This window comes from Anoplopoma fimbria, chromosome 9 (assembly GCF_027596085.1).
Source record: "Anoplopoma fimbria isolate UVic2021 breed Golden Eagle Sablefish chromosome 9, Afim_UVic_2022, whole genome shotgun sequence".
NCBI lineage: Eukaryota > Metazoa > Chordata > Actinopteri > Perciformes > Anoplopomatidae > Anoplopoma > Anoplopoma fimbria.
In genome coordinates, this window is record NC_072457.1 from 20,533,946 (window position 1) to 20,556,101 (window position 22,156).

Below are 22,156 nucleotides of genomic sequence, written 5' to 3' on the forward strand. Positions count from 1 at the left end.
TTGGCCACTTCATTGCCCCTTTAGTTTTCCATCGACACAGTGGTAAAGTATATGATAAAAGTTGATTTGCAAAATGTAAGTGACAGTGGTGTTGCTATAAAAGGACCAGAATGAAGTGTGCGTGGGGTATATGAGTATTAATTAAGAAGTGCTTAACTGTCTCTGCATTTACCAATGGACGAAAAATTGTTCCTCAACGGTTCTGCCATCTACACGTGGCCAGAACAGCTCCGCGGACGAAAGGTTTGCAACTTAAAAAAACAAAATTCAAAAAATAAAAGACTTGGTCATACGCAACATTTGTATCTGTATCTGTATTCTGTACAATACATAGAAACAGTTTGTGAATTCTTTATAATCCTTTGATAACTGAAAACTTTTACAGAAGAAAGGAGAAGAAACGGAACCCATTCTTTATTTCCTTTTTTTTTTTTTTTTTTTTTTTTTTTACTCAGTCTATTGTAATATGATCTTCCTTCTTTGTTTTCAGTGAAGTACACAGTAGCCGCAGTCACTACAACTTGCAGGAATGTTACACCAGCCCAGACACAACTCCAGTTTAGCAGATACGAACGGGAAGGGGAATTCAGAACATCGGCGTGATATGGTTACAGTTCGGTTGCCCAATAAAATAGTTCTTGGGATGATCGGTCGTGAGGGCATATTTTATACATCCTCCACTTGATTGGCAGGTAGTGGGGCGGGGCCTCTTCAAGGCCAGTTTATGTTGCGAAGAGCGGAGTTCGATACCCTGTTCTGAGGTGGAAACATCATCCCAACAAGTGTCTTTAAGAGTGAGATGGAGAGACAGACGATCAGACAAACAGACAGGCAGCTCCTTTTTAACCGGGGCCACGCCCCCTGTTGTGGTGGTTGTGGAGACTTTTACGCTATGATCTGCTAGAGGTCATATTGGGGAACTTGTAGGGCTACTGTCAATCAAAGATTCCATATCAAAGTAACAGGTAGGGTGAAATTACAGAATCCCTCCCACCGTCCGCTCCTTTCCGGGTTTTAAAGTTCCGTTTCTGTTTGATGTTCCCAAACAGTCTCTCAAAACTGCCCTTTGGCTCTGCGCCATTTGTGACAATACATTCAGTCCCCGCTTTCATCAGACCGGCGAATTCCCAAGCCTATAGTTATGAGCCACAGTTAATGTCACACACAGTATATCGATCCAGCGGTGGGCCAGCTCAGTCTGTTGGTCAACAACACAGAATGTTTTTTCGTTGGAAGGTTGGAAGTGTGAGAATGGGCTGGGGAGGGATAGGAGTCTCTCGATCGGCTCTATAGACTGGTGACCAGGTGGGAAGGGTCTATTGGCGGCTCCTCGGGCGACGAGTCGGACTCGTCCTTGCTGCCGGACACCATGTATCCATCGCTGCCACCGCGGCCCATGTGGTAGTAGCTCTGCAGATCGTGGAGGTGATTCCGGGAGCCCAGGTTCGGCATGCTCTTGTAATAGACGTCGTCCAGCTCCGGCGCGGTGGCGCTCTTACAGGGCTGCAGCTCGCCGGAGCTGTCCTCCTCTCCGTCCGTCAGGCCGTTCACCTGCCCGTCCGGAAGGTCCGTCAGCACCGGCATGCTGGTGTACAGCGAGTCTCTGTGGTTGGGCGAATGCGTGTGCTCGTCGGTGTGCTCGTTGGTCAGCAGGGGGAAGAAGCTCTCGCTGGTCTCTTGGGGATGCGCCGCGGCCGGGAGAAGCTGTGCGGTGGTGGCGGAGGCGGCGGGTGGCTGTCGGGCGGAGGGGGACGCGGTGGCAGGAGCGGGGCGTTGGACTCCTCCCTGATGATCTCCAAACCCAGGTTCTCCTCGTGGGGGAAGGCCGCGGGGTTGTCCAGCACCATGGGCCCGTTGTCCTCTTTACCGCTGCCCACGCACCCACCAACCCCACTGCTGCTGCTGCTGCTGCTGCCTCCCGCCAGGCTCCCTGAAAAAGAGCCAATACAGGAAACGTAGTTACAGCACACAGTTTCAACAAGGAGCAGTGATATGGCTAGAATGGTGACGTGGTCATGATTTCATTAATAGCGGATACAATGTGTAACATGAAAGGGATTGCTTGTACAAAACCACAGAAAATCTTCCCCACATCTTTATGGAGGGTTTCAGCATCCGGAGCACAACTTAACCGCTCTCTCATCAGCATTGTCTTAGGTAGCAGCAAGTCGCTTTTACAAACCAATATACACGTAGTAAGAGTGTTTCTCAGTGCAGACTGGTTTGGTAACAAGACTTACAATATTTTCAAAAGTTATTTTTTGTTACTACTACTCTTTTATGTGAAAATGTTTATGTTGTTTTTAACTTTTTGCTGTTTTTGTTTTTAAGTCTGCAATTTGTGATTTTATGTGTAAAACTTTTATTTTGCTGTGTAGACGATCCTAAATAAGTAAGGCTTAATAAGATCAATTCAACATTTTTGGTTTCAAGTGTATGATATGTTGGTATTGTGTTTACAGGGTGTTTCAGCTGCCCCAAAGTGGTGATTATTTATTTTTTTAGGTAAAAAGAAGCCACTGAACACCCACACAGGTATTTTCTGTTATGCTGGCTGATTAGAACAGCTATGTTAATTAGTTTGTAGTTCAAAAATCACATTTTCCAAATACGTATACGTCTATCAATAGCGTAATTGTTGCCTTTCAAACGCATACAAAGTAAAGTTAGTAGCCGTCTCCTGGTTTGGAAAATTTTGAGGCAGAAAATTGTTTTATGCACCCAACTTAGTTGTGCACTTTACAAAGTAGTGTCCCTGTCTAAACCAGAATAAACTGAATCCAAACCAGTCACCTCCGTTGGCCATGCTGCTGTTGACCAGCTTGTTCATCAGGTTGTGGTTGCGCTCGGTGGTGGCCCTCTCGTGGTTGTTGAGGTAGGATGGGATGTAATTGGAGGTCAGCTCCTTGAGGATCTTCTTCTCCAGGGTGGTCTCCTTGTGGTTGCCGTGGGTACCGTAGCCGCCGCTACGGTCCAGGATCTGGACGCAGTCGCTCAAGTACTCGCTGCTGGCCATGCTGTAGTTGTTGGCGTGGTTGCCATTGAGAGGGAGCGTATCCATCACACTGGAGTCTCTGGCGTTGTTCAGGATACCCTCTGTGGAACAAATTATTTTAAAAAGGTCTTAATTATTAGGATTTCTTAAATAAACTAAGTGGATCCCTCAGACGAGAGATTTTTAATTATTGTTTGATATCATAGCGTGTGCTGTGAATTGAGGATTAAAAAGCTGCAATGATAATTTTCTTGGAGGGAGAAATGCTCCGAGCGTACATAATTCATTTAAGAGAAGCCTCAGAAGTACTTTTTATTTTCTCAATTACTGCCAGCACTACTGCGAAACGCACAGAAATAATTACACTGAAAAATAAGCATGTTCAGAAGTGACATTTAAAGTTATTACATTGTCAGTCATTTTGAGAACAGTTTGCACATTTGATTAACAGTGTTTCAATTAAATAAGATTCAATTGTAATGCTTCTTTTTTTGAATACTAGAATCTGTGAGAAGAAATCTTTCACAAATATACAGTATCACATGGACTGAATGATTTGGACAAAAAAAAGTTTCAGCTGATGAAATCAATGTTTTTGAAGCGGTAGTAATAATTTAGCCCATACTTGTGTCTCGGTACGGTGCTAATGGGCAGCATGAGGGAGAAGAGAGAAAACAAACAGACGTGAGTTCAAACACGGAGAGAGACAAACTTTCAGCAGCAACAGAATCAACGGTTGGATGCCAATTGGAAGGCGTTAACAAAGAAACCCTGTCTGGTACTCAATATCAAAGTCTGCTTTTCAAGGCCTGATTGGTAACTTGCTATTCTATGGTTCATTAGTTATTTAATACAGAGAAAACATTAAAAAACAACATTTAAAATACCGTAGACGTGCACTAAGACAAGACCGACACACAGAAAATGACATTCGAAACGAAGCGCATGCTGCATGAAAGGGACCATTAACACAAAGTAATACAAAGTCATCATGGCTCCCAAGTAGCTTATAAAACTGCAACCAGCAACACATGCGGCGTGCATTGATAGCGCGCACTAAATCAGCACGTTACGCTGTTTTGGTAAATCATCACCAGCATTTTCGTCTCCACATCGGAGCGCTGTGAGAGCTGCCCGGTGGGTGTCCTTTGTGCGAGATTGTTGCAGTGTGATTGATCGCCTCCACTCGGGAGCCACAACGAGGCGAGATCAGATATACGCGGCCGAAAGTGTATCACAGCAGCAAAGCGTTTAAAATGAAATAACCATGCAAAAGCAACGTAGTGCAAAAAACATTATAAATAAAAATAGATGTATGTTTTATAGTAGGAACATCAGGCACACCTTGGGTGTTGTACATGCCCACGGCTGGGTTGTTATAGACTGCCGAGTCCCCCAGGAGAGTGTTATAAGGATTGTTAGTACCATGGGGACGAAGGAGAGCATTAGTTATAAGATGATTAGCCATGGCTCCTGGTACAGGCAGATAGAGGAAAGGGAGAGGAAGAGCGACAGCCGGAGAGGAGAGAGGAGGAAGAGAGAGAGAGAGAGAGAGAGAGAGAGAAGCACTCGAGGATAAGAACAAAAAAAGAAAGGGCAAGAGGGGAGAGGTTGAAGGGGAGAGAGAGAGAGAGAGAGAGCGCGTAGACGTTGCAGGGTGGAGGTAAGTGAGAGGGAGAAAAAAAGAGAGGAAGAGGGAGAGGGAGATGGAAAGGTGAGTGTGTGGAAGAAGGAGGGAGAGAAGAGGACAAGTAAATCAAACAAGCAAACACAGTTTGAGTGTGAAAGCCAAGAAAAAGCTCGACAAGTCATTCTCGCAGCCGCCGCATACAGGCCGAGGGAGGGGACGAGAGAGAGAGAGAGAGACAGAGAGAGAGAGAGAGAGAGAGAGAGTAGTGTGGCTTGGAGAAGACTGTGCTGCAGTTCAATACGCTCGAGCAGAGCAGCATGACTACATGATAGTTAATGGACAGAGGAGCCACAGAAAGAAAGTGGTCTCAGTGCATTTTCTTCCCCAGGTGGGAGACAGATCATGTACACATGAAGACACTGCAGAGCAGCAGAAGACAAATGGCCGCCACAGTTCTGTGCATCCATCCTCGTGTTGCGTCAAACAACACACTACCTCTCCCGCCGCTACCCCGAGTGCATCCAAAAGTCTCTGTGGTGACATTTATTCTTTTTTTTTTTTTTTTTGCTAAGAGGCTCAGTGTCGAGGTGTTTGGCTAAAAGGAAATGCCACAACATTTGAGTTATCTGACTCCTCTATGTAATGTTTTAGGATACCACAGTTTAGTTTATATTAGGAGGAATTCAGTACAATTTTGGAAACGAGAAGTTGGCCAGCAGCCCAGAACTTGGCCGACAAAATAGAGCTCCAGGGAGAATAAATTAGAAACGATGGAGAAAGTGGCTTCAGAGTTGATTATCTGGTTAAAAAAAATAAAAAAATTAAAATAGTTGAGTAAACATCTAAATAAATAACTAAAATAAAATGGATAAATAAACAGATAAATAAATAAATTAAATATGCATAGATAAATAAATAATATAAAATAAAATGGATGAATTAATTGATAAATAAATAAAATAAAATAGATAAATAAATAAATCAAATTAAATAGATGAATAAATAGATAAATACATTGAAATAGATAAATAACCAGAGGTAAATAAATAAAATACATAAATAAACAGATAAATAAGTAAAATAAAAATATATTAATACATAGATAAATAAATAAGTTAAATAATACGTTATGAAAAAAAAAGAATAGATAAATAAATAGAAAAATAGATACATAAATAAATAAATACGTAAATAAATATATATAACTATAAATGTACTTATATACTTTATATATACGGTACTAATTTGCATCCCCACACAACTAAGAAGAGACAAAAGTAATACTCTATATTAGACATAATAATGTCTTCAAACTGAACTTCAAAGTTCAAACTCAAGTCAATCTCCTATCAGCACATCCAATTCATTCCATCCCATCCTTATTCACTACTAAGCCACAGTACATAGCCATTTTAAAATCTACTGGTTAAGTAGCTCTCTGCATCATACTTTAAAGTGTGAGGGACTGAGGAGGAGGAGGGGGGGGTGTCTTAAGCCCTGCCTCGCTAAGTGTGTGATAATTCAGGCGCTGACACACACCGTGTCCGCTCGAGCATCAATCTGTCATGCTAACAGCTTATTAGTGGCCCGGAGGAAGCGAGGGCCACACCTCGACTTGGAAACTAACAAATGGCAGTGTATGCGCGTGTGTGTGTGTCAAAAATGTCTAGGTGTCTGTATCCTCGTTACCCTCGCCCCCAGACAGCTATGCTCATGGAATCCATCCTTACAGAGACTTCCTCCTGAGGGGCGGCTCAGAATACAGTGGAAATACAGCGAGCTAGGCCTAATGCACACTTAAAAAGCTCGGTAACCAACAGCGGCCTTCAGATAATGAGATGGACAAGCAATACCTTACTGTACAATTCTGGTGCTGTGGTGAAAAAAAGAAATTTGAGAATCAGAAACCTGTAGTGGCAAGTTTGGCTTGTAATAAAGAATTATTTTAAAACTTAAAAGTATAATAATTAAAGGGACCACTGATGTTCAGCTCAAGACTCGCACACATACTTTCATTTTAAGGAATTATCAACCACAAATGCTTCAAAAGTTGACTCCTAACTCCAGAAAAGTCAACCTTTGAAGCATGCAGCAAAGAAAAAGAAGTATTAAGTGATATTCACACTCTGTTCTGCTAATCTTCCCCTCTACAAGAACACAGTACCATTATCAGAAGTTTAGGACTCCTACCACTTCACTAAATGACAGTGCTGCAGCAGCATCCCCGCTATTAAATAAAGTAGATATATTGACAGTGATGACATTGTGAATGGTAGGTATCCCGCGGTTACCTCTGTTGAGCGTGGCGGAGCTGTTGATGTCTCCGGTGATGAAGGAGGACTCCTGTTTCCTCACGGTGTCGTTCCACATCCGCCTGATGCGACTCTGTGCGCGGGAGAAAGGAAGCGAGAGAGAGGGAAAGGGGGAAGGAGTGGACAAAAACAAAGAGGAGTAGCAATAATGAGAGAGAGAAGGAGTTAAAAAAAAAAAGGAAGGAGCGGGAGGTTCAAAAGGGATAAGAAACATAATTTATGAAGGTGTGATGTGCCAAAGCAGGGCAGATTAGTGAGGGAGAGGCAGTGAGGGGAAAAGCGAAACGAGGACCAGCAAGAGAGAAACAGGAGGGGTGGGGGGTGAGGGGGGGGGAATAATCACCCGTCAATGCAATTTATACTCCATCTGTCAGCATCAATATGTGCAGGTGTAAGTCAGGGTTTGGGCTAGCTCACTTTCCACATTTTTAAAGGAACAGTGTGTAACATTTAGGGTGTTAATTGGCAGAAATGGAATAGAATATCCATAATGATGTTTAATTAGTGTATAATCACCTGAAATTAAGAATCGGTATTGTTTTATTTAGCTTGAAAAAAGGAATTTATATCTAAAAAGGGAGCGATTCGTCTTCAACGGAGTCCACCATTTTTGCACTGCCATGTTGGCTGTGCACTTTGCGTTTTACGTTATCTAAAGGTAGGGTAGCGTTCCAGAAACCACGTATTAAACGGAAGTGTTGAGTTACTGGTATTTTAAATTAGTACTTTTTTTAATGTTTTGCTGTCATTTACTATCACACAAGACACAAAGACACAAACACACACTTAGAGCAGAGAGGCCGCATGTGTCGAAGTGAAGCAGGTGAAGTGGAGGATACTCGAGTTGATACTGTTCGTGCAATGAAATATTTGGGAGTAAAAATCCAATACTTTATCAATACATCTGTGCAACAAGGACGGACACGTAAACAAAAGTGAAACCTAATTCTTTCAGCTCTATCGCTGACTGATTCAAAGCAGCCAGGTGGAAAGGAGACAGGAGGATGGACTGTTACTCTATGATGTCTGTTCTTCATTCTTTATAAGCTTCACTCAGAAATGTTATTTATTTTACAAACATTTTACATTTGCTTCCAGTGAGATATTAATGACTTTATATACTGATTTTGCTGTTAAAAACATAATGAGAGAAGCTCTTAGGAGTAATAAAATCCTAAAGATGCCAATCCCTCCCGCCGTGTTGTTGCTTGCTATCTGCAACCTCACCACTAGATGCCGCTAAATCTTACACACTGTTCCTTTAAACTATGCACATGTGTCGTTTTTGTCACATAGTTTCCACATTGAAAAGTTGTTTTTTTTTGCTCTGCGATAAACCCCCGCCCTTCTCAGGGCGCTCTCTCCGGCCTCACCTGAGAGTCTGCTGTGCTGTAGCGTCCAGGTGTGCAGGCAGGTAAGCTCACCTGTGAGCCTGTGGAGTAGCGGCCTGGCGTCCGCGAAGTGGTGGTCTTGCTGGAGGAGGAGATGGACGTCTCCACGCTCTTGCCGCTGCAGCAGTGGGTGCGCAGGCATTTGCCGTACTCTTTGCGCACCTGGGCGGCGGAAAGGGAGAGGGGGAGAATGTTACGGACGGAAACACATAACATATATATATTTAAAAAAGCACTGATGGTTGACTGAGTTGACTGATGGTCCACTTTAACTTGCGTTTACTGAAGCATATTTCTTAGATTACGCACTAGAAAAGTCTGGAACGGCTTAACTTGATATAGTGTCCCCCGTTACCTTCTTGTACTTAAATTCCTTGTGCAAACACTAACTCCATTAAATTTTTTTTAGACATTAACAGATTAACTTCATAAACTCCTCCCCCCCCCCCCACCCCCACCCCCCTTCCCATCAACATCCACCCCAAATGTTATTACTGCCACAAATCCATCTGAAATGGACGTGCTCCTCCCGAGGGAGCCACCCGATGCGGCGCGTACACACTGAACATCTGCATTTAGATCCCAATCAAGTTTCGAACAAACAGGGCCGTGATTGCTTTTTAACAAGCTTGTTGGGCTGGCGGGTGTGTGTGTGTGTGTGTGTGTGTGTGTGTGTGTGTGTGTGTGTGTGTGTTGCCGTGTGTGTGTGTTTGCGCGCTCTGTTTGAACAGCTGCGTGGTGAGCTGCTCCAATGAGTCTTGGGAGAAACGGTGTTGGATCGCGGCCAGAGAAAACCCCAGCACTGTTCTGAGGACATCTCTCAGGACACCTGATCCCATGGCCTGACACATACTTAAGTGCACTGCACACACACACACACACTGCACTTGTTTACTGGTTGTACACTTAAGACTAAAAACTCTCTGCGGGGCTGCAGCCAGACAAGAGTATTAAGCATCTGATGAAAATCTTTCCATGTCCTACTCCTCTTCTGTACTCCCCGGCACTGACAGTGTGTGGGAGACTCCCGAAAATATCCCAGGTTGTGTAGGCTCTCTACCCTGGAAGCCACATGTAATTCAAATACATAAATAATAAAAGTGATAGGTATGTGTGCACAACTCCTTGGCGCCAACCAAACGCTGATCATATATAAAGCAGATTATCTTTTTACAATAAACAAAAGGGGGGATCGTAAGGGGGAGCTGTGCGTCGATAAGATAAGATAAGATAAGATAATCCTTTATTAGTACCGCAGCGGGGAAATTTACAATGTGAGTCGATGTGAGTGAGGTTAAATAAAAAGCTTGTTCCAAGTTTTGAAGCAAGCTTTTGAATGCGACGGACAAGAAAAAACTCCAAAACTGAAATCATGAATCATGTTCTGGCTATTCTCTGAGATGAAATGTGCAAATTTACGCGAAAATAACTCAAACATTTGCAAGATTCTAAAGTAAAAAATTAGAGCGGAAAAACTTGGAGCGCAAAAAACAAGGAGACCGCATCGCTTTGCTTTGTGAAGTTGAATCGACCTCATCGCACCACCGCTGCCACGGTACAGGAGCAGCGTGCCCTCTCTCTCCAGCAAAAAGAAGAACATAATACACCATAATCAGTGCTTCACAACACACGCAGTGATGTCATGACTTTTAAATTTGACAAATTTCTGAGTTTTTTCTTGCAAATTTGCCACTTTAACCTCTGAGAAGTTTTTTACTCTTAAATTTATGACTTTAATCTCAGTTTCTACTTAAAATATTATCCCCTTTCCTTCGGCTCTGTCTGTAATCCCTAATTTCAGGCCTGATGTTGGACATTTTTATTTTCTGCTGGGGGAAGACAGAAACACTGTTTATTACCTGGACACGAAGCCAGACAGACAGTTAAAGAAAGAGAGTAAGTGAAGCAGTCGGTATGCAAACGTGAGAGAACCGAGCAGCCGGGTGGGGATCACAGAGCGTCTGATCAAACCTGTAACAGCTCCGCGGGTATTCCTCGGTGATCCCCCCGATTGATGTTATAGTGTGTGTCTGGGCAGCTTAGTCTCGCTCACCTTCTTCTGCAGTATGCAGTGAAAGATGAAGATGAACATTCCCTGCAGGGAGTTAAAGATGGTGAAGAGGTAGGCCATGATGACGGTGCTCTCGTTGATGTACATCAGGCCGAAGGCCCAGGTCAGGCCCAGCAGACACAGCAGGGCTATGGCCCCGATCACCCAGGACCTGGAGGAAGAGGGGACACCACTTGAGACAAAGAAATTGCGTCCCTATCAGTTCAAAATGTCATTCTATGTCCTACATGTTGACATGTGCTATGTCACAGTACATATTGCAGTTTTCATTTGTAACATGAGAGGCTTTTTTTAATTTTTTTATCCTGGATCAGAGAAGCTGTTCAGCCAAGTTTAATGCATGTTGGATCACGAGGAGGGAGAAAGGGGGTTAGCGAGGGTTCATACGGAGTCCCAACACCGCGGGGAGTGGAATGGAGAAAAACAGCGGGAGGTTTTGGCCCTAAAAGAATCATACTCTAACAAAAAAGGGTGAGAGGGAACAGAGAGAGAAAATGAATTTGATATCATCTCAAGAGAGCGAGGCGGAGGCCAGAAGCCAGCTGACGTCAGCCGGCCGCAAACGCAGAGAAGGGCCGAGGCGCGCGGGACCCCATCCAATTTACATCCAAGCGCCGTGGCTTTGGAAGGGTCGAAAGAAGTTTTCCCAGGCAGAAGTGGGTGCAGGAGTCTGTTAGCTCAACTGACTATAACGCTTTAATGGAACCGACTTTAATACAAGTTTTTAAGGCCGTGAACCTCCGTTTCATATAAAGCCTGTTATGCAGGAGTGAGTCATTAGGGGCAAATGTCAGAGGAATGTGGTTGTGTCGAGGCATGCGTATGCATCGTAAGTCCCTGTCTGAGAGCATGCATGTGTGTGTTTGCGTGTGTGTGTGTGTGTGTGTGTGTGTGTGTGTGTGGCCCCTGTGAGTGGCTCCACTGGGCAGTAAGTAGAGGGACATTACAGCCATTATAAATGACATTTCCCCACTAAAGGTCACCGTTTTTGGTCTGCCGAGGCCGGCGATGATGTGCTGTTAATTTGATTGGCTGACTGGACAGCGATCACCTCTCATGCGAGGAATGGGAGACGAGGGGTGGGGGGGCAAGAGGAAAGAAGAGGTTGAGATATTAGAAGAGTTAGCAGGAAGGAAGAGAGAAAGAGGAGGAGAGTAAGTGAGCGAGACCGCCGGTGATTGATTCGATGTTGCCCTCTGTGGCACCGCTCAGGCGAGACAGAACCTCCAATAAAGCTCGTCTGACGACCCTCTTCGATAAAGGGTACACTCATCCCTCACTCCCCCCACCCCTCAGTCTCTCAGTTCCACCTCTTCCTTCCAGTACTCCTCCCGTGTTGCGTCATCTCGCCCGGCTCTGTCCCTCCCCCCCCACCCTCGTTTCACATCGCTCCATTATAATATTTCAATAGCGCGTCGGGTTTATGGGTCAGAGGGGAATCACAAATCACACATCAACACTTAATCCATTTCACAAGGCAGGTTAATGGTTAATTTAGGGATATGCACAGACTCTGGGAAGGTGCTACGGACCAACACGACGACAAGCAAGCCAATGAAAAATGTCTCCAGGAAGACGGAAGGCTCCGTGGTGGAGAGAGGCCTTACCGCAGCCAATCCACAACTAAGACAACTTGTGGTGGCTTGGAGTCAGAAGGAAACAAAAGAAAGAAAGAAAATAATAAGACAAAAAAGGGCACGATGATGATGATGATTAACAAGTAAATGAACCACAACAAAGACATGACTAATGAAGTGAAATAGATTAAAATCCATTCAGCCTTTCGTGTGCTCAGAAAGACAAACGAAAGCTATTAAAAAGGGAGGAAATAAAATGCGTCATGATCTGAATCGTCTTTGATTTTTCCTTTCATCAGAGCTTTTTTAAATTGAGCTCCCCTGAACTCGCACAGAAGCGAAGATCAGATGGTTTCATAAAACTTGCTTCCCACTTGGAAGTCCAACTCAAAACCGCCCGTCTTTAAATATACATCCGCAGTAATATTTAAATGATAAATCAAACGGGTAAGCCACTACGTGATTTACATCACAAATTCCGAGCTGCGCCTCAGTCGGGCGTCGAGCTAAAGCCACGGCACACTGTTTGAATTAGACGGGGCCTTTTGTCTTGAGCTGCACTGGAACGAAATACAACACAGTCCTGATTGGTAAGCTTAGCAGACAGAGTTCAGTGGAAATGAAGTCATATTTCAGCAACGTTCTCTGAGGGCTATGTGAGTAATGACATGACTGGGAACAACGTGATGGATTCAATGAGGAGCATCTTGAACTGATGTAAGACAAAAAGAATCTGCTTCATGTTCATCTTCTTTTTTTTTTTTTTTTACAAAAAAAAAGAAGATGAACAGTAGATTTAAAGGAATAGTGCACTTGGGGAACACACTTCCTTGCGTTCTTGCTGAGAAGTTTGATGAGAAGATGGATGCCACTCAAGTCTGTAAAATAGATATGAAGTTTGAGCAGCAAGACTGGAAACAGCTAGCCTGGCTTTGTTTAAAATGAATGCATTCTAAAGGTTACTATTAACATGTTATAGCTTGTTTGTTTGATCGGTTCAAAAACAGAATAAAACAGTGATTTGCTATTTTACATGAGGTTGAGGGAAAGACAATTTCTCTCCTGGCTAAGAAATAGTCTTGCACATAATCTCCTGTAAACCCACCGCTTTATGTTTTTACTATTTGGTTAGTGTACAGAACTAACAAACAGGTTATAACGCGTTAATTAGTCAGCATTAAGATGCTGGTAGTAGAATTTTGTTGGCAACCATCAGGTCTGAAAAGTGAAGCAAATGCATAAGTGCCTTAAACTTGCATTCTCTCTAGTGGCCATCGGGGGCGACCCCTCTAGTTGCTAACAAAGTCAGATTGTATAGAAGACTATAAGAAAATGACTCTACTTCTCACTTGATATATTACCTCAGTAAACATTGTAAACATGAGTTTATGGTCTTAATCTCTAGTTTCAATACAGCATGATGTTCATTTAGTAAATTATGGTCCATTTAAAGTCAAATAGTCCATAAAGCAGGGTATGCTTTTGGGCGGGGCTACCTTGTGATTGACTTGGCGCCTATCATTGCCCCACCCTCTTTTTTCACTGGTTGCATTATAACAAGATGGCAAAGGCGAAAAAAAAAACAGGATGCCGTTGGCCAAACTTCCAAACATAAGGCTTCGGAACCACATTCCGCAAACCAATGGGTGATGTTACTGCGACCACGTCCACTTCTTCTATACAGTGTTTGATTCTGACAGAGTTTGGCTGTAGCTGTTTCACCCTGTTTCCAGTGTTTATGCTAAGCTAACAAACTGCTCGCCCTATATCTGTATATTGAACGGACAGACACGAGAGTCCTTTCTATCTTTGCATTTAACTCTCGGCAAGAAAGCAAACAAGCCTATTTCCCAAAATGGTGAATTATTCCTTTAACTTCCACATGTACACACACAAGCATGCATAATCCCACCCGCGTTCAGAACCAGGTGCTCCGGTGTGAAAGGCAGCACTACCTGCATACGTGTACTTACTTGATGTTGTCCAGACATCCAGAGTCTGGTTTGAGAATGGCCGTGTGATGGAACATCTTATAAAGAGCGATGCCGAGGAAGATTACATTCAGCTGAAACACACGTGCACACACACACGCGCACACAAGTTAATATTCTGCAGCAACAAGCCTAATTAAAGACACAATGTCACCACAACAATTCACTCACTCACACACACACACACACACACACACACACACACACACACACACACACACACACACACACACACACACACACACACACAGTGCATATCATTTCATTTTCCCACTTCCAGCAGTAATTGGCTCTGGGACACAGTATCAGCCTACAATCAACGGCCCTTTATGTGCTCAAAATACTGCAGCTCCAGCATCGGGGGGAAAATGCAGCAGTCATTACATCCATCGACGATCATTGTTACAATAGAAAATCCAATTCCCGCCAATGCGGTCTATTCCGTCGGCCTGGTAACGCACGGCCTGGGTGGTCTAATAATGGCTGTGTATGTTACCAATGGGCGTAGAGTCATAACATAGCGGTCCCACCTGCACCGCTCCCACTTAGATCAGCGATAGCCTGCCTGACATTTCCTAAATGAGTACAGAGCATCGGTGTGCAGGCTGACATTCACCTAATTGGGAACATGTCCTCATTGCTTTCATTCTCTCTTACCCAAACGCAGCTTTTTAGATATTCTTTTTTGCCATTCGTCTAACTCTTCTGTCTGTGTCTGCTCGTTCAAGGTTTAAGGACTGTTCCCTTTACTTTAGAACTGTTAGTCGTCTGATGAGGCATCGTTCATAGCTATGAAAGGAAACTCATTTCTCCCTCTTCATACTCTGTAATGGGCTGCCTTGTTATAAAGTAGCCAGGCCAGGAGGAAGCAAGCACAGTGCCTGGATCATCAAATAAGTGGCAACATAACTTTTCGAGAGTTCTTGTCGTAATCTGCGGTTTGCGGCTTGATCTCCTTCTGAAGATTTCCAGCCCGTTGGAATACGTGCCCACTTGAGAGTTAATCCACGAGTGGGAATTAAAATTCCCCATACAAAGTTCCTTCCGCTTCCATGTGCACTGCCGAGGAGCTCCGGCGTCACCTCACGTGTGAGATTAACAAACATCTTAAATGTAAACTTTCCCGCGCCAATATGTGGCAGTCGACGTGTGAGTATGTGTGTGTGTGTGTGTGTGTGTTTCTCACCATAATGATGAGCGTAGCAGGGCCTATAAAGCTCCAGATAAAGTATGTGTCCAATCGCAGCCAGCACCTAGAGAGAGACGGAGACATGGAGAGAGAAAGAGTTAGCGAGAGGGAGAGCCATCGTGCACGAGAAACAGAGGGGGAGAAAGACGCACAGGGGATTAAAAACATGCTCCAGACTCCAGATGGATGTAAGGCAGCAAGGATTTACCATCGGAGGAAGGGGCATGCATCATAGTTTTACACACACACACACACACACACACACACACACACACACACACACACACACACACACACACACACACACACACACACACACAGAAGGCACATCATTTTACGCCATATATCAAATGAATCACAATGGAGGGAGGACAAAAGGAAAAAGTGAGAAGAGAGTTGTGGGGAGGAAGGGAAAAGGCTAAACGCACATCGCACACAGAAGGGGGGGCAGCCAGGGATGAGCGCCCACGGTAAATTCACCTTTACCCTTAGGGCACATATATATATATATATGTATTTAAATACGACACAGCCACATCCCCGTGGTCGCAAAAAATATGACGCTATTCATTTGAATAGTGAGTTATGGATGCAGCACTCGCACCGGGGCTATTTATGGAGTCTGGGAATGGGCTGAGGTGGGGCTAAAGGAGAGAGGAAGGGGGGGTGGACATGCATGCATGAACACACATACCCACACACACACACACACACACACACACACACACACACACACACATTTACATTCACAGGCCACAAGGTTAGCATTGGTAGGAGAAGATATACTGCTCTATGCTAAATCATATCAGCCCCCAAACATCTTTACTCGTCAGTCGCAGTGAGCAGGGGAGGGGAAAGAGATAAAAAAAAAAAAAAAGAAAAGTGCACCCCCACCCTCCTCTCCCCCCAGTGCCCTCCACTGAGGTCAGGCTCGACGGGTTGCAGGGGGGGGGGCACGGTGAGAGAAAAAGCCGCTGGAGCAAAAAAAAATGGCCGACTGATTCATGACCAGCTGCTTTTGCATTATTAATCTTTCAATTTCCAGCACATTAGAGAGCCCTCCATTACGGGTCCCCGGCCGTGTCACCGTATCCTCCATTAGGGCTCCTTTGCGAAGTCACTGCCACCTTCATTATGGGAGGCGAATGAGAACCCAGCGCCACGGGCTAATAAGTGGGAGGAGGGTTGGGGGAGTGTGCGTTATGTGACAAGGTGACACAGCAGGCATGGCAGATGATATTTCCAGAGGTTTTGTCTCGTGTCGCGTCGTGTCAGACGTGATGAGCGGCGCCATTTTCCTGTGGTTGGACCGATAAATGAGTCATAAAACTTATATATCCTGGTTTGATTTTCCCATCCAATAAGGAAACTAAAGGGAAAAAAATGGATTGCTTGGGTGAATTCTTTTTTAAACTACAAGAAAAAAATCATTTGGTGCCTTTTATATTCACTCCTACTCACTTCAGTGTGACTACGTTATTTTCACCAAACACATCACCCCATTTTGGATATATATATATTTTTTTATGCCAAACCACAGCTACCGTCTCAAGGCAAGTCTCCCAGTCTGTTAGCTAATGGCACGAAATCTGATTATTCATCCCGAAACCTGGCATTCAGGCTCTCATGTTTTAGTGATCATCGCCACGATGAAATATTGATCTAAGTGGCATACGGATTTGCGCGGCTTGACGGTTAAACAATGTTAAATCCAACCCCCCCCCCCCCGTGACGTGAAGCTTAGCGGAGAGCTAGCAGGTCTTAAACACAAAAGGGCCCCACGGAGCATGTGAATGATTTAACAGTCCTATAGTGTCCTGTCACTTTACATTTTTTCTTCCTCTTTCTATATGGAGCCGCTCATTTAGAAGTCATTGAGGGAGAAGATGTTTCTGCAAGTTTTTAAATGCAACGTCCACATAGCTAATGTCCCCCTTTAGTCCTTATGATGTCATGCAGTCTCAGAAAAGAGCAGAGGTCGTGGACACGTATGGTGACCCCGCATGCATTATATGCGGATTATGCACATAACATGCATATGTTCAAAGAGACCGTGTGAAAGCCATATTATGTTAACTCTGGTGTATTTATAGGTGGCCTACCATGCATGTGCCTCATAGGAGCGAGACGCCGGCTGACTTTGATTCACCGTATATGTCTCGAGCATGCATGACTACGTAACCGTGTATATGTCCCCCGTCCCTCTTGCTTCCTCTGCACTTCCTCCGGGGGGGGGGGCAGGGATGGCAGAGTGGACGTGTACACACCCTGACAGGCTATTCCATCACTCCCGTCCCTCCGTTCTCACACTCTCACTCCTTTTTCTGTCCATCCGGCCATTTAAATCCTTCCATATTCACACATTGTCGCTGCTGTGCTCATGCAGGCACTCCACGGCCCGTCATCCCCTGCTTCGTCCGCATCCTTCCCTCCCCCACTCTCCCGTCTCCTCTCCTCCGCCCCTCTCCCCCATCTCAACCTCGCCGTATTGACTCTTCAGAAGTGCCACATCTCGCATAGTGCACTGTGGCAGACGCAGCCAAAGTGACAGCAGGCACTCCAGCCTCCCTCCCTCCCTCCCTCCCTTTCCTCCCTTCACGCTGTACGCTCTCCTCCGTCCTCCATCCTTACACTCTGTCGGTGCCATAGCTCCTGTAGTCCACCGCGGCGGAGACGGCCACTATGACAGCGGGCACTCCGTAGCCTGCCAGGTAGAAGTACTTAGTCCTGGAGTGTTCGCTCTCAAACACCTCCACCAGCATGATGTAGAGCTGCACCCCTTCCAGGAACATCCAGGTGAAGGCTGCCAGGAAGAAGAAATGGAGCAAGGCCGCAAACACTGCACAGGCAATCTAGTGAGGGAGAGAGAGAGAGAGAGAGAGAGAGAGAGTAGGTGGAGGGGATTTAAAAACACTTCCACACAAAAAAATGCACAGGAAGTATTTAATCCGAGTGAGTTAGAAAGTAGAAAAAAAATACACAAACAGTGCGGAGCGATAAGGGTGTGAGTCAGGCTTAGAAAGTAATCATTTATCACATAAAGAAGGAAATGTGAGGGATTAACAATTGGGCCGCCAATACTGGAATAGACAGGAGAGGGAGAGGATAAGGCAAATAGAAAGGGGAACTCACAATCATAGCACACCATAACAGCAATTACAGGCGACAGACTGACTCGAAATCGCTTCCAGATAGCGACATTAGTCGAGCCCCCCTTCACATTTTTACTCCACGTCTACATCTACGAGTCATCTAAGAAGATAAATGAGGAAAATAGAAGTGACAAGTTTGTGCCGCCGCCGCCGCTGATTGTCCACATTTCAAACAGAAGTAGCAAAGCACTTCTTTCAAAATGGGCTGAGATAGAAAGAGGGGGGTGGACGTGACTTCAACACTGTTGAAAATACAATGTGATTGGTTTTTTTTCTTTCAAAGCCAACGATGAAAAGAACGAGTGGAACCACTGCAAAAATGACTCAGCGGCTCGGCCTGAAAGAGACGATTCGCACACAAAGTTTGGCATATTTTCGGGAAAAGCCATCAGTTTACATAATACTGGATAGTCTGCATTCAATGCCGAACTGTATGTTTTAAGTGAACTACATGGTCATAATACTGTAGGCTGATCATCTACTGTCAAAAAAAGTAGACCATTGGTACCCACCTGTACCAGCCAGTTGTAATACGTCCACACTGAAAGTGAGTGAGCGGATTTTTTAAATCACATTGTTAGTAGCCAGTGGAAAGTGACAGATGAAAGGAATGTAAAAGAGTTGGAGAGGCGGATGATAAAACACTTAGAGAACCTTGTGAGAGGGATTGTAAAAAAAAAAAAAGAAAAGAAAAACACAGAGCAGCAAAGTGATGAGCAGCAGGAAAATGAAAGAGGGGTATCAAACCTAAAACCGCATTAACAATTCAGGCAATAGGATGGGAAGAAAAGAGGGGTGCTTAAGAAAAGCAGGAGGGTAGAGAACAAGCGCTGAGATGTGGTCCATCACGTTCATGGAGATGTTCTAATCTACAGAGTCTCTCCTAAATCATTGAACGGGAGAGCTTACAGACACACTTTTATAAGTTAGGGGCTTGCAGCGAGAGACAATTACCTAATGTCTGAGAGACAACGAGTTTAGGGGGCGAGGGAGTCACTCATTTCCATTTCTAATGATCGCACAGTGTAGCTTACACACACGCAAAGACACGCACACGCACACACACACACACACACACACACACACACACACACACACACACACACACACACACAGGTAAAACAAAGAGTGGCTGCTTATGCAAAGTCATTTAGCTTTCCCTGCTGGAATTACTGGCTTAACCGTCTGCGAGCTAAGTGACGCTGAAGATGTTAATGGAGGTCACAAATAGTCACCAGTAATTAACGGCACACACAAATACGCCGGCGCACATACATACAACACAACGCAACGTTATCCCTCCCACGCAATACACACACAAACATACACAGACGCAGAAAGGTAAAACTCAATGTCAAAAGAAGTATATAATGTTCTTTTCTTATTGACTGCTCGGCAGGATGCGAAGGCCTGAGGCGGCTCTAAGGCTTCAGACAGGGAGTAAAGGATACGGCTACAACTAAATCAAAGGCCACCTAAGACAAAGAGTTGAACAATGTACAGTAAGACCGTGAAAGCACACATCAAGGTTTCCTAGAGTATATATAGACGGTTTGGTGACCTTGCCCAGTGAAATTAAAGGACAATGTCTCAGCCCAGAATATGCCCCACCAGGTTTTTGCATCCAAGTGAGTTTTAAAGCACTGGTGGACTCAGGGTTCGTCCTCCTTTACAAAACCAATGTTCAAAAGAAACAAAGCAAAAGTGCCCTCTTGGACACCCCTATGGTAGATAAAATATGATGAAGTGCCCTCAATTATGCCCTTCCAGTGGAGAAAACACGATGAGGTGCCCTCATGGACGTTCCTATGATTGATCAAATATGATAAAGTGCCCTCTAGAGTGCCCTTCCAGTGGAGAAAACATTATCAAGTCTCAGCCTGAAGCCCTTGCATTGGAGAAACATGACACAGTTCCCTCTAGGCTACCCCTTCCAGTGGAGAAAACATGAAAAAGTGCCGTCTAGGGTTCCTTCCAGCGGAGAAAACGTTACAAATTGCCCTCTAGGGTGCCCTTTCAGTGGGGAAAACATGAGGAAGTGCCATTTAGGGTGCCTTTCCAGTGGAGAAATCATAATCAAGTGCCTTCTAGGGTGCCCTTCCAGTGGAGAAAACATAATTATGTGCCCTCTAGGGTGTTCTACCAATGTAAAGAAAATATGATAAATCGTTCTGTAGGGTGTCATTCCAGTGGAGAAAATAGGATTAAGTTCCCTCTAGGATGCCCTCCAGTGGAGAAAACATGATAAAGAGCTGTCAAAGGTGCCTTGAGGGTACCCTTCCATAGAAGAAAACAAGATGCCGTTCACTAACGGATGCCCTTAAAAGGTGAAAATGTGATGCAGGGCCACAAAGGCTGCCCTACCTGCTAGAAAACTTGGGCTGTGACTGGAATTCAGACTATGTGTCCGCTGATGGTTGAGCCAAAACTGCACTTTGCATCATTAGGGACGGAGCTTGATATCGTTTGTTCTTTTCCCACAAAGCTTAAGTTTTGTTTTTGTTCTTCCTCATCTTCTGCAAAAGCTGAGCACAATTCCACACAAGCAGCAGGGGTCATGCATCATTAACCGTAATAGGAAGTCCAATCTGGTAAGGTTTTGGTAGCGGGAGTGAAACATAGAAAGTGAGCAATTAGGTTCTAACTAGTGAAGTTATTTTAGCCTCAAAGACTGCAGAGAGTGGCACCACTGTTGGAATCAAATTGAGTCTACTTAAGCCAGTCAACCTGCTCCTCTAAAGAAGGTATTAGCATAACTGCTCAGTGCACAGAGAAGTGGATCATGCTCTATTCATGAACAGGTTGTACTTGAATGCATAGCTGACTCAGAAGAATTAGGATCATGATATTACTTCCTTGACATTTTGATGCAAACAATGACACACAGCCAGTTCAGAGTGACACAGAGACACAGAATTAACCCCAAGGTTGGTCTGAATGTCAACATGCATCATCTGACCTGGCCTTGACTGTGCTCATGAGTCCTTCACAACACAGCACTGTATTTCGTCATCTCAGGTTTAATGCGAACAAGTGTAACTATGCAATCAATTCAATTCATGAGGAATTTCTGTAACACTTGCTTTGACCCCAATGTCTATAACGCATTATAAACATACTAATAATGCATTATTACCTGCTTATAGCACTGAGTAATTACAGTTATAAGCACTCCTGTATATGAATCATACTTTATAACATAAACAAAACACATTATAATGCATTTTATAATGACCTATTAGGTCATTTATCATAATATTTGATCATTTATTTTTCTTGCAAGGCTCATAGTATATTTGAATTAATTACTAATTAAAGTAAAACATAATTTTACAATGTTTTATGTGTTGATCTTGCAAAGGCTTAATGATATTTTGCTTTTATAAATTATGAATATTTATCAGTGCTTATGACTATACTATACTTCAGAATAACCACAGTGTAATAAGCAGATTAAAACGCATTAAAAGTATGTTATTATGCTCTTGTCATAGAGGGTAACTCTACAGTTTGAGCAGTGATGTGTGTACTCTCTGGTCCTGTGTGAAACTCTCATGTCAACGGCCAAACGCAGGTTGAACTCGTATTCACTACCCTGCCTCATATGGGCTTTGTTTGTGAACGTTCTATTTTTCTACAAACATCCCCCTCACAACCAACAGGATTCCCTGGCAAAAGAGATAGACTGCAGCTTATTTAGCCTGAGGGGGGATGACTAAAATAAAAGCAACAGAAGACTGAAGCACAGCATAAACATCAGCTAAGCTACAACAAAGCAAATACACAAGCCTTAATGCATTATCTAGCCAATGAGGAAGTCTCTGTAATATGCGCTTTGCATTGTAAAT

The 22,156-nt window shown here is 44.1% G+C and overlaps 1 protein-coding gene across 1 annotated transcript in view; it reads right to left on the bottom strand.

The window, feature by feature from the left end:
• Positions 1 to 465: 465 nt before the first annotated feature.
• The window catches only part of adgrl3.1 (adhesion G protein-coupled receptor L3.1), a 109,288-nt gene continuing 87,597 nt past the window's right edge, over positions 466 to 22,156 (bottom strand). The window contains 9 exon segments of the mRNA XM_054605184.1: positions 466 to 1,685; positions 1,688 to 1,930; positions 2,794 to 3,096; positions 6,917 to 7,010; positions 8,311 to 8,490; positions 10,382 to 10,550; positions 13,950 to 14,041; positions 15,154 to 15,220; positions 17,788 to 18,008. Of these exon segments, the coding sequence (XP_054461159.1) occupies positions 1,288 to 1,685; positions 1,688 to 1,930; positions 2,794 to 3,096; positions 6,917 to 7,010; positions 8,311 to 8,490; positions 10,382 to 10,550; positions 13,950 to 14,041; positions 15,154 to 15,220; positions 17,788 to 18,008 (1,767 nt within the window). The 3' untranslated portion in view covers positions 466 to 1,287.